General features: G+C 33.3%; 1 protein-coding gene across 1 annotated transcript; it reads right to left on the bottom strand.

The window, feature by feature from the left end:
- Positions 1-6,933: 6,933 nt before the first annotated feature.
- Positions 6,934-12,394, bottom strand: LOC140437732 (uncharacterized). Its single transcript, XM_072527425.1, has 3 exons — positions 12,121-12,394; positions 9,336-9,495; positions 6,934-8,406 (listed from the first exon to the last, which is right to left on the bottom strand). The coding sequence occupies exons 1-3, from the start codon at positions 12,220-12,222 to the stop codon at positions 8,351-8,353; spliced, it is 318 nt and encodes a 105-aa protein (XP_072383526.1). The 5' UTR covers positions 12,223-12,394; the 3' UTR covers positions 6,934-8,350.
- Between the last annotated feature and the right edge of the window lie 450 nt (positions 12,395-12,844).

The raw sequence follows: 12,844 nt of genomic DNA on the forward strand, positions 1-12,844 counted from the left end.
AAAATCCAATTGGAATCCATGCATATTCATTACGTCCATTCCTAATATAACATCCTCTTCGATGTCAGCAACTATAACAGTATGGACAAACTTTTCTGCCCCAATTCCCAATTGTACCTGGATTTCTCCATGAATGTTGGCATTTTCGCCTGTAGCGGTCCGAAGTCGTAACCTCGTTGGTAACAGTTTCTTTCGGCTGTTTATAACTGTCGGGCGTATAATGGTTCTGGTCGCTCCGGTATCCACCAACAACGTATGCTTTTTACCATTTATGTCTCCATCTACATATACACTATCTTCACGACATTTCAAAGAAGCTATTAGTATGAGAGGGTCTTTGGAAAAGTTCTGGGTCGAAGCTGCCCCCCTAAGGCTGACCCGTTCTAGTTTTCCTGATGGTGAGTTTCTTGATTTGCGTCGTACCTAGGGTGCTTACAGGAGCTTCGTACGTGTCCTATTTCGCCACAATTCCAGCATCTGATGGTCTTCGTTTTCTTGTATGTCATGCATTTCATCATATTAACGAGCTGGTCAAGTTTATCTTCATCTCCTTCCTCTTTTACAGTCCTAACTTTACTGTACCCGCCAGAGGCCTGCGTAGCTGACTCGTATTCGAGGGCGGCGGATAAGACATCAACCAGCGTCTTGTGACGAGCTAATCGTAGTGTTCTCTGCATTTCATGATCACGAAGACCATCAATAAACGTTTGAACGGCCAATTTTTCCATCATGTCTTCGGGAGCTGTTGGATAAGCATATCGTACCAATCTGGCAATATCTACCTCATATTCTTGAAGAGCCTCATCTTTCTTCTGTCTACGATTTTTAAGCTGCGACTGATATACATGCTCCAAATGTTCGTGGCCATATCGCATATTTAGCCTCTTCTTCAGTTGTTCGAAATCATCGGTCTCCTCTACGGCTATGGTCTGAAGCACATCTAAGGCATCTCCTCGAAGAGCGATAGTCAGGTTTACAGCCTTTTCTTTTTCAGACCATCCATTCGCTCTTGCGGCTGATTCGAACTGTTTCATGTAGTTGTTCCATGATGATTTTCCGTCGAAAGTTGGGACTTTAACATGAATAGAACCTCCACTTCCTTCAAATTTCGGCCGTGTCTCCAACTTACATTTCGTCTCGTCTTCTTTTATCTCCACTGTAATTGGATTGTTTCCTCTCTCTGCTGTCCCTGTTTCCTCCATCTTCCTTTCCATCTCTTTAATCTTTTCTTCGAAGGCCGACATATCGGCAGCAACTTGGTTTTTTAGCGAAGACATTCTATCGTCGAGGGCAGACATCTCAGAAGTTATTTTAGAGATGTTAGCAGAAACTTTACTTTCCAGAGACGAAATCTCGTTAGAAACTTTGTTTTCTAATGATGCGATGTCACCAGAAACTTTCGAAATATCGCCAGAAACTTTGTTCTCCAATGATGCGATGTCGCCGGAAACTTTGGCTACATCAGAGGAAACTTTCGAAATCGACGAGAGGACAGCATCTTCAAATATATAAGTCTCTGGATCTAGTCCTTCTTCTAGCAAAGCGTTCTTTAGTCGTTGGACTAACTCAGCCTTTTTTCCGGTAGAAGCTAATTCTCTGTCTTCAAGATGTCTTCTTAAATTAGTCACTGTCAGCTCATAAATCGTAGCCATTTTCACAATTTATTTTATATTCACTTGTATTATTATTATAAGTCTAATTTATGTTCGATCTCACTCTGACACCATTTGTTGTGAATTTATTAAAAGGTTCAATATTTATAACACTTACGGATTTAATTTATTTCTTTATTTATATTAACTTATCTGACAATAATTTATTATATCCGTACGTACAAATTCGCGAGCGCGGGTCTTGAGTATTAACTAACTCTCCATATAAAAATGTTGTATTTATATACGAAATCCTGATATACTGGAATAGTCGAGAACATCAAGTTGGAGAATTCACCATAATTTGAATCTAGACTTCCACCGAAATTTCTACAATAAAACAGAATAATTAGTCATAAAAGTTAGGCCAGTATATTTATCGTAACACTATAGAAAGAACACCTTTTTTTAAGAAAAAACAAAATAAGACATAAACTGAAGAACTAAAAGTGAATGGATATCTTCTAACAGACAAAATATACTTCAGCATGCAACTGTACAAAATAAACTACTAGTAGGAATCGATCACGAATGTTATGCGATAATAAGTATGTTTTGGATGCGAGACATGGGTAATGACAGAGGGCACAAAACGAAAGCTGGAAGTCTTCTAAAGAAAAGTCCTAAGGAAGATATTTGGACCTATTAACGAAAACGGAGTATGGAGATCCACGTACAACTATGAACTTTACCAACTGTTCAAAGAGGCAGCGATCTCAGAATTTGTAAACTTCAAAAACTTCGATGGGTAGGTCATGTAGTTAAAGTGGAAGATTGCCAAAGAGCCCTAAATAGTAAAATGTAGGGCGCAAGACTAAAAGGAAGGCCACGGAAAAGGTGGGAGGATGAAGTGGCAGCGGACGCGCAAAATTTGCTGGACGTGAGAACCTGGAGAAGATCGGCGCGGGACCGCAAAACTACAAAAAGAAAAAGCAAAGTTGCACATAGCAAATGGTAAACAGCTGCAAACGCATAGTTTGATATTCCTCAAACTAACCAGAAGCATATAAAAAGTATAACCGAAACATTACGGAATAATAATTTCAAACCTCTAAGCCTTCCCCTAGACGATAAATTATATTGCGCAATATAATTAATTGTCTAGGGCTAATATTGAAGATTGCCCAATGATTGAACGAACGTTTGAGTGAGCTTAATTTTTATTGTGCCATATTTCTTCACTTCATCGTGTAGAGTCAGTATTGCGCGATAATTTGTATTCTCTGTTTCGTCTGACGCACAATGTACGCGGTATCAAACTATTCTCCAACTGAACACCTGAAAACATTGCGCAGTTCGCATTATTGTGTAATATAATTGAAGGTTTGGATAGAAAGCGCCATTTAATCTTTTTATACAATAAATATATTGGATAATATTATTGTAGGTCTAGGGATGGCCTTAGGGATGGATTATTTTCACTAATATGTATTCTAACGATCACAATAAATTAATAAGAGTCGGTTAAAAAAGCATAACAAATTTTGCAAGAAAAAGGACACCCAAAGCGAAAAAATTAGCAAAGATATAAAAGCTCTAATGAAAATACAACGAAACCTAAGCGAGAAAGAAAACGGAAACAAAAAAGAATATAGAAAACTAAATCAAAGAATTTCAGCAGAAATTAGAAAAAATCTAAGACATGTATAATACTAATGTAATTACTCAAACAGTAGAAGAGAACAAAGGTTTAAAATGAGAAGAGAACTCACACAAAGCAAAAAATATATACGTTGAGAGACAAAGACGGAAAAGCAACAACAAATTAACAGGACATTGGGAAAATAACTAGTATTTTTAAGATTTTTATATCAGCCAAGAGCACAAGCCAATTTTCCGAGACAAGTAACGACTCTCATAAATCAGGGATCTGAAGTACTTTTGTCCATTACAGTGTCAGAGGTAAGAGCAGCTTTAAAGCAAATGAAGAATCATCAGTCGCCTGGTGATATGTACTAGATATTGAGGCAATAAAAGCATGAGGCGCAATTCTACTAAAAGCAGTAAGTCAACTGCTTAATAAATGCTTACATGAGTGTATGATTTTAAATGACTGACTAACACCTAAACTTGATTTCAGTCCTAAGAACAGGCAGCATATGGCAGAAATGATCATTTGCATTCTTCTTCTTCTTTTAGTGCCTATTCGTTTCGAATATTGGCGATCATTCTGGCTTTAATTATTGTATTAACTGATGCTTTAAATAGATTATTGTTGTGGAGAACAATTTCCTCAGGTTTTTTAACCATGATATTCTTCTTCTCCCAATTCCTCGCTTTCCGAATACTTTGCCTTGAAGGATTATTTTCACTAATATGTATTCTAACTTTCTCCTTTTAATCATTTGCATATCATAAAGATATTAATTGAAAAATTCAGAGTAAAATGTACCACTGGTCCTTATTTGTAGATTGCGAAGAGGCTTTTGATTCTGTGTAATTTAAAACAGTACTGGAAGCACTAAAGTAAAGTCGAATAAATCAGTTACGTCACTAATCTAGAAACATTTTGAAAAGGCTACATCAAATATACAACTATACGAAAACGCAGAAAAAAATCAGCTTAGGTTGGGGAGTAAACAAGGAGATAATACTTTCATCAAAATTGTTCACGGCAGCTCAGAGTCAATATTTAAGAACACTCAATGGCAAGGTATGGGCATAAATATAGATGGAGAAAGATTAAATCATATATGAGGTTTGCAGATGACATTGTATGAATCGACAACTTACAAGTCACAATGTCTATGATACATTCACTTAAAAAACTCTTTCTGGAAGAGCAAGATTAAAAGTAAAGTTTGAGAAAACTAACTAGAAAGAAAATCTCTTAATGAGCGGAAATATACTGCGTGGCAGAAGTTAGGGATATTGTCAATACACTGGTAATGGTACTGGTAAACAATTAAAAATTATTACTTTTTTAAAAACATGAAAATTTGAGATCCTATAAAGGTAATCGGGGAAAAAAAACAATCCAAGTATTGACAAAGCACCTATACAGGCATTTGAAAATGGCCTCTTTTTCTCTCAAGCCGGATAAACAAATAGAATTGTTTAAAAATTACTTGATCCATTGGGCCTATCTTTCACAAATATAGTAACTACATAACGGAGATTTCACAATGGATGATCAACAACCGATCAATTTTTTATGCTAAAACAAATCCTGATCAATTGCTATGAATACAATTCAGCACAAGTAGTTTTTATTGATTACAAAGCCGCCTACGATAAAAAGACAGAAACAAATCAAATGAAACGCTAAAAGAATTCAAGTGCCAAAACAAATAGTAAGGTTGGTAAAAATGACAATTAGAAAAACTATTTGCGCTATGAATGCAACGGTACAGTCTCAAAAGGTGTTCGCCAAGGAGATCCGTTGTCTACCTTTCTATTCAATATAGTTCTAGAAAAACTAGACAAGTATAGCAAACAAACTAATCAGAGTAATCAGGAAAGCTCTAAAATGGGACTGAAAGTTAAAATTAATAAAACAAAGTACATCTCGAGCAAAACAGGAATAAACACCAGGGGCTCCTTTAAATGGGAATGGCTCAATTGTATAATTCGAGAGGGTGGATGAATATAAGTACTTAGGTACCTTTATTGATTAGATGTGTAAGAAAGAAACTGAAATCAAGCTGAGATTGACCAAGAGCAACATTGTGCTGGGGCAATGAACAAAATAATTAATGCCAAAGATATATGTATCTCGTAATACAAAAATGAGAATATACAAAACTATAATTAGACCCACAATGCTATACGCTGCCAAGACATGAACTATGAACAAAACCATACAGAAGAGATTGGAAGCATGGGAAAGATACTTTGTAGAATATTTGGTGGAAAATTAGTAGGAGAATACAATTGGGTGCTAACCTCGCAATAATAAAAGTAGTAAAAAAAGGTAGACTAGAATGGCTCAGACATCTAGAAAGAATACAAGGTAATAGACAAGTCAAGAATATTGACTTGTCAAAAAAAAAAGGAAGACCAATAGGAAATGTGAGAGATGTAATAATGCAAGATGTCAGAGAGATGGGAATCAGAGATTGGAAGCGGACAGCTAAGAATAGAAAACAATGTAAATTATCCATCCAGTAATGGGCCTAAAAGGTCTGTTAACGCGGTACGTACATACTTAGCAAGAACACAAGAAGAATCATGGAATGGAGGCCCAGAAACTATAAAAGTAGAGGACAACCACCAACTAGATGAACCGACGACGTGAAGAGTAGCGGGAAACTAGATAGTGTAGAGAACATTGGAAGAGACTGATTGATTTGCAGAATAAATAATCATGTATAACTTGTTCACCAAATACAAATAAACATTTTCCTAGTAGCTCGGCGAATAATTGATTCGCCGATGTATGTGCATTAGGCTCAAAATACAGCTCATTTGGACAAGTGAGTAAAAATACTTAAAATTCGTCAGGAGCATTTGAATATACTACTAATTGACACCCTATAATTCAAAGAGGAAACTTCACTATTTACCCTGGAAGAAATAATTTGTTTCATAAGCTACTGATAGATATGGTGAGAATTCACTGCTTCTACATCCATGGAAAACAATTAAAAGCAGTTCTGCTCCAATAATTTCACAGACAACAAAGTTTATCATTAGCTGTGATCTCAAGAAATTTCTCCTTAGTCCTCCTCGTCACAAGTTTACATGTGGTCTTTCTTTAGTGATTAATACTGTTGGGACTGCGAAAAATTAATATCTGCAAATCTCACATTCGTTAGCATTTTGCCATTGATATTTATGCTAATCTATGTATTTGTGGAGCCACTAAGCACTTGTTGCTACATTTTCACAGAAGTTATTGTAGGATATCAATATATTTTAGTTTGCTAAATTTGTGAGCATCTTATGTTATTTGACTATCAAATGCTCTCTCATACTCCACAAACTTTAGGGACAATGGTTTAATGTACTTATACTCCTTGATAAGGCTCGTAAGGACTTATGAATGTTGATGACTGTTTTTTTTTTATACACAGGACAGTAATTTCAGATATTCTTTGATCCTTGATTAAGTCATTTACCAGTTATTTTACGCCCATAGAATGTTTAGGTGTAACAATACACTAAGAAGTAAGGTTTAATTTAAAATTTTGCCTTTTGCACATCTGTTTGTGGAAAATTTAATTAGTTTGGAGAGGTAAGGTTCATATAAAAATTTCCAGTTTTCTTTTTTAACAAAGAATGTATTTTCCAATTTTCCCTGTAAAAAAATTATAGTAGGCAAATTAAATGAAACTAAACATTATGAAACAATTTGTATCCATCGTTTATATGCACTCAAAAATCATACAGCACTGTTACAAAATGAATTTCTACAAGATCATTATGTTAAGTAGACAAACAGTTCATAAAACATTCTCTGTAGTAAAAATATATCGAATTGAGGCGCAACCACCCAAATTGTCGTTTAATTGTAAGTTGGAATGAACCTATGTCAAATGTCAATTACAAAATTTTGCAAAAATCTCTTACAATCAAAGAACAACAAAAATATGTATTATCAAAGAGCTAGAAGTGGTGTTGCTAATAAGTTATTGGCAATAATACAACTTCTGCTTTCAACTTTGGCAACACCCTTTATAGCACAACCCAATTTATTACTAAAATGTATCTAATATGTTTGATAATACATTTTATTGATCTATAACATGATAACCATAGAAATCCGATCTCTATTGGTAAATACAAGTTGTTATGTTATGATTGATAGAAATAAAAATGTGAGTATTTATCAAATCAGCCTTTAAATTAATTCAAAAAATTAACAAAAACAATCTTTCTAATAAAACAACCTTTTTACTATGAAAGATTATATTTACCATTATTTGCTAGTATTTTAACCTACTTACATTTTTGAATTTAGACCAATCATAGAGAAGACTTTTGTTATTTTCAATGAACATTTGACGAATGAATAAAAAAAGTGCGAAGACTAGCACAGCTAATGAACGCAATTCTTTAAATAAAAATTAATTAAAAAATAATTACAATATCATACATACAGAAAACACACTGATCTAAAAACAGATTAGACTAAGTTCTATTTTAGCCTACAGTAACGCTTTATTGCCCTTCTGTCTCCCTCGTCAAAAATATTTGGTGGTATCATTACACGATAATGATTGATCACCATTCTAAAGACCATTATGTACTCCATTTTTGTTTTAAGACTTCCGGGTGGGAGGTAGCAGAATATGCCACCCTTATGACATGTTCATCTTTTTGTACAATTAGTTAAATTAAAAAAGAAAATAAGAAAACCAAAAATCGTGTTTGTTATGTCTGAGACCAACTTAAACTAAATTTATATCTATCTTTACACAAAATGGACATTTTTACAAATCGAAGGGGATACGTAATAAGTTAGAATAGTCAGGTACCGCGGGTCACGTGCAGTTCTCACGGTCACTGAAGAGCCCTAGCTCCGACGGCAAAGGTCACGAGGTAGCCTGTGGATAAAATGATGAAGGATGTGTCGATGGATGGTGTATTATATGAATGAAGTTATAACAACGGCGACGTGGAACATCCTGGCGTTTAAGGCGCACTGAACAACGACTAATTGAAAAAGAAAATAAAATGTCCACAAAGTAACTCGAGACTTTGCACTGAGATAGTCCGCCAAGTAAAGTTCACAGGGTTTGACGGCACCCACTTTATTATGCGTCTTCATCCTCTTCTTCTTCTACACCCTCGCCCTCTACATCTTCTTCATCTGTAACAAAAAAATATATTATTGATACAATCTACAAAAATTATGGACACAAAAGATTTGATTGCAATCTGTGAAGATTATTTAGTAAAAATAAGATTTTTAAATGGGAAGATAAGCTAGCTGACCAAGAAACCATATTTACATTAAATTTTTTAGAGACATGACAAAATTTAATATCGACAATCAAGATTTTTGCAACTTCTCATAATTAAAACAGGCATAGTATCTGTACTACCAGGCAATGTTGTTGTAAGTTATTATTTTGATATTGGAGAATGAATTTTAACCATGGAGAAATGATATTCTTGTATTTGTCATTTTATAATTTGGAAATTAGCTGAAATTTTTGCGAAACTTTTCTTAAACATGATTATTTACCCAAACATTTTAGCTAGATTCATTTCATACCACTGACAATGGGTTTTAGGTAATTTTTAATTCAAGTCAGTAATATTTTCTTGATTTTTGTGAAAAGGGATATTTTTTCAAATTTAGCTTTTTGTGTAATTTAATTTATTCAATCTAATAAATTTTTTAATTTATCTTATCCCCTTTTCAGATTTTTCATTTACAGAAATGTGTTTACTTTTACCTAAATTGATTTTAAATGACAGATGCCTCTATAATATTGAAAAAATATACTATCACAGATTTTCAAATATGGTTTATCTTGTTCAAAAATGTAAGAGAAATACATTGATTCTAATTTTATACTTAGCCTGAATTTAGGAAATGATAAATTTAAATTTGTTATCAACATAAAACATTTTGAGATAGCAGAAAAGTAAATACAATTTATTTACTTTTCACATTTTAGATAATATTTAGGTGGGAAACATGGTTCCAAAACTTGAGATAACATAATACAGTTTTTAAAATTACCAATACTAGCATAAGTACTTTTGATATGAATTTATATATAAACTTACCTTCAGCCTCTATTTCTTCATCATCCCCTTCAACAACATCTTCTTCACCCGTGTCTTCCTCTTCTTCGATGGCCTCTTCTTCTTCCTCATCTAAATCTTCACCATCTGAATTTGCGCCATTTTCTTCTTTTTTCGCTTTTTTGGGGTCTTCTGTTTTGTCCTAAAAACAGATATAAAGTGAAAACTTATATAAATCAATAAATATTAATTTAGTCATCATGAAGCTTTGCCAATAATACAAAATTGGGTGAAAAAAAAAACTTCTGAAGCTTTCTTATTGTGTGGTATGTTTTTTACATGAGTTCCATTATTTTTTGGTTTAAACCACAGTTTTAATCATCCTCAAAGTGAAAATAACGTACTGATAATCGAGAACCACAAAAAAATGTGGATTACTAGATTACTTGTATTTTGAAATCAATTTCCTCATAGAAAAACATTAATACAGGTCATCGTCCAGAATGTTTCTTCCTGTTTTGTCTACAAATGAAACAAATATTAACAAACTTGATGAAGGAGCAATTATACATGAAATATGCAATCAATCCAGTAACACATTACATATAAGCCTGCTCCAGAATCAAATTCTTAGGTTTAAAACCTTGACATTTCATCTACAACTGCAGCAAATGTTATCAACTGAGATGCTGGAATGAGCATATACATAATGTACTATTGCTCCACTTGCATCATTCCATCAACCAAATCATCTTTGATGTTTGTCACAGTGTAGACAGAAACCCCAGGAAGAAATAAACTCTGGGCCACAACCTATAAACCCCAAATTTAATGTACCATTATAAACATCTATACCACAAAAGCCTACATTTGTTGATAAGCATAAATAAATTCGAAGAAAAAAGAAAATCAAATGATAATTTGAAGAAATCTATCAGCTTGTATATTTAAGGCATGTGCTACCAAGGATTTTCATGACTAGGCTTCGAATTGTGAAATCCGTTTGAAAAAGCTGCGATAAGAAGAAATTATCTAAGAAGTGAAGATTGTATATCTAAGAAGTGAAGATTGTAGTGAGATATTATCACTTCCAAACAAATATTTCAAAGACTTTTTAAGTAAATACTTTTAAACCACTTTCAGTGAAATCAAGCAACTGAATTATGTAAAGCTTATCAGCATGCTTATTTTTTAAATATAAAGATAAAATAATGGGATAAACATGCTTTCTAATCACAAAAATAAGCAAATATTTGATTATCAATTAAAAATATCACTTATCAATTATTGTATCCCTTATTTCCTGTAATAAAAACGATAGAGGAAAACCATTACAGTTATATTAGGAATAATCTACAAAATAATTCATAATTCACACAAATGAAATCTATTTTTAATTATACTTTTGTAAGATACAAATTAGATGATAAGTCATAAAATAACTCTCTTAAAGAGAAATTACTTATTAAACAAACATTTTTAAACTGTCTTTAATTTGAGAATAAATTACAATGATACAAACAGAAGAGATACAAAGACATTAAATGTGATAAGGTGACGAACAAACTCATGAGCATTCTCTCACTTACCGAACTTCTAGTTAACAGTTAAAATAAAAAACGAAATTAGAAATAAATAGAAATAAGTGATTTAACTCAAGAAAAGGGCCTGATTCTCTGCGAAATTTATTATAAAAATATTGCAAAAGGTTAAATGTGGTACTTCGTGGCATCATTGAACTGTTAAAAGAAAAGGAGCTTTATAGTATACGATAATCCTAATTAATAATTAATTCATCAGTAAGATTTAATTAACATATATACAAAAGTAAAAGACCTCTAAAAGGTCGCTACCTGGGCTACAATAGAGAACCCTACCATATGTATTTAAAAGAGGTATTTTAAATAAAAGCTTGTATACCCTAAAACTGTGTACATCTGCCGAAGATACAAATTGGCGCCAAAAATTAAAAAAAAAAATGCATGAAACGCGTGCCACTGCCTATGCTGCAATAAAAAAATGTTCAGCACCTGTGACACCGGAAGTTACATTTACTTTGCCGGTTGGCTTGGCTATAATGCCATTAATTTCTTTCACAGAACTATCTAGAATATACAAAAAAAAACTTTTTTATAAAAAACCTAACTGTATATATAAAAAATAAAGGATAATAAATAATAACCTTTTTGAAGTTCTGAATATTAAAACCAAAACTGCAATTTCCATTGTCCAATTATGAATCTCTAATTGTCAATTTTGATAACAAGACAAAAAAGAAATAAAATAAAGTAACTAATAAAAATACTGTAATAATCACATTTCAAGAAAAATTAATGATAAACGTGAATTAAAAGTATCTAGCCTCACACAGGGTACCTTGGACGTAGATATTGATTTCGCCATATTGAAACCAGCAAGCTATGCTAGCCTCCAAGCGGGAGTCATAAATATCTGGCGGGATGCTTCGAGCGAATGCCTAACATGTTTATCAATACTGAAATAAATTATATTTCGCCCAACATACGAGAAAAACGACAGGAACTGGAACATACCGAACCTAAATATATTTAAGAATTATACGAACGCCATTATAATGCATATGAAGCGTCATTTTTTCGTAAATCGGCGTGGTCAAACCTCACATGGCAACAAGCTTCTTAAATTTAAAAATAAAACATACACGAAAGTTACTTTACAATGACAATAACGTTACTAACATAATTGCTAAGTATTGACTTTATGACATGACAAAAAGTCGTTATATTCATCACATTTTCCCAATTTCTGTCAAACAAAAAAATGCAAAATATTAGTAAAATAAACTTACCTCTGCCGCTCGCTTCGTTCCTTTTAACTCTGCTTTGCCATCTGCACTTTTTTCGTTGTCTAATTTCTCGACTGCAACTTCGTTATTTTCTTTGGAACTCATTTTGTTTATATTTTGATTGGGATCGATTCCACTTGTAACGATCAAAGCTCGACGCACTACTGACCGGCTCGTAGCTAGCTTTGTTCAAAAACTAAGATGGCGCCGCTCGAACCGAGTAAAACCGTGGTTTCCCGATTAACCGGCTTCCGATCTACAGTTGAGTTTATGCAAAAGTAAAACAGAAAACGTTTTTGACTTCAATTTAAAGCTTTTTCATTTCTGAAAGTTTCTAATTTGTACTATCAATTTCTTGAAATTAATTCCCAAATTTTTTAAGGGGGGGTTAGAGTGGCGACTTCGGGTTTTTGATTCAGTCCGAGATTACAAATTATTTGATGTATGCTTCCGCTAGGGGCGCTATTTCAAAAAATTACTGCCACTTGTATACCACAACTTTTCCACATTTCTCAGAAATTTAAAGTTGTCTACTACCCTAATTATTATTTTTATTACATATTATGATATACAACTAAAATTATTCCAGTAAATGGTGTAGAATTTTTGTGGCATGCGCCTATAGCCGGTGTCACGTTTTTGTTGTTTTCCCGCCAACAGAGTCACTCTAGGTATGCCAACAATCTTTCCCCCCTAAACGTTAGGATAATTATTGTTTTCGTTCTAA

This window comes from Diabrotica undecimpunctata, chromosome 3, assembly GCF_040954645.1.
Source record: "Diabrotica undecimpunctata isolate CICGRU chromosome 3, icDiaUnde3, whole genome shotgun sequence".
Taxonomy (NCBI): domain Eukaryota; kingdom Metazoa; phylum Arthropoda; class Insecta; order Coleoptera; family Chrysomelidae; genus Diabrotica; species Diabrotica undecimpunctata.

Excerpts from the sequence above, each read along its gene's own strand:
- LOC140437732 (XM_072527425.1), bottom strand. The coding sequence starts at position 12,222 with ATGAGTTCCAAAGAAAATAACGAAGTTGCAGTCGAGAAATTAGACAAC. Across the intron at positions 9,496-12,120 it reads GAACGAAGCGAGCGGCAGAG|GACAAAACAGAAGACCCCAA; the intron begins GTAAGTTTATTT and ends ATCTGTTTTTAG. Across the intron at positions 8,407-9,335 it reads TGAAGAAATAGAGGCTGAAG|ATGAAGAAGATGTAGAGGGC; the intron begins GTAAGTTTATAT and ends TTTTTGTTACAG.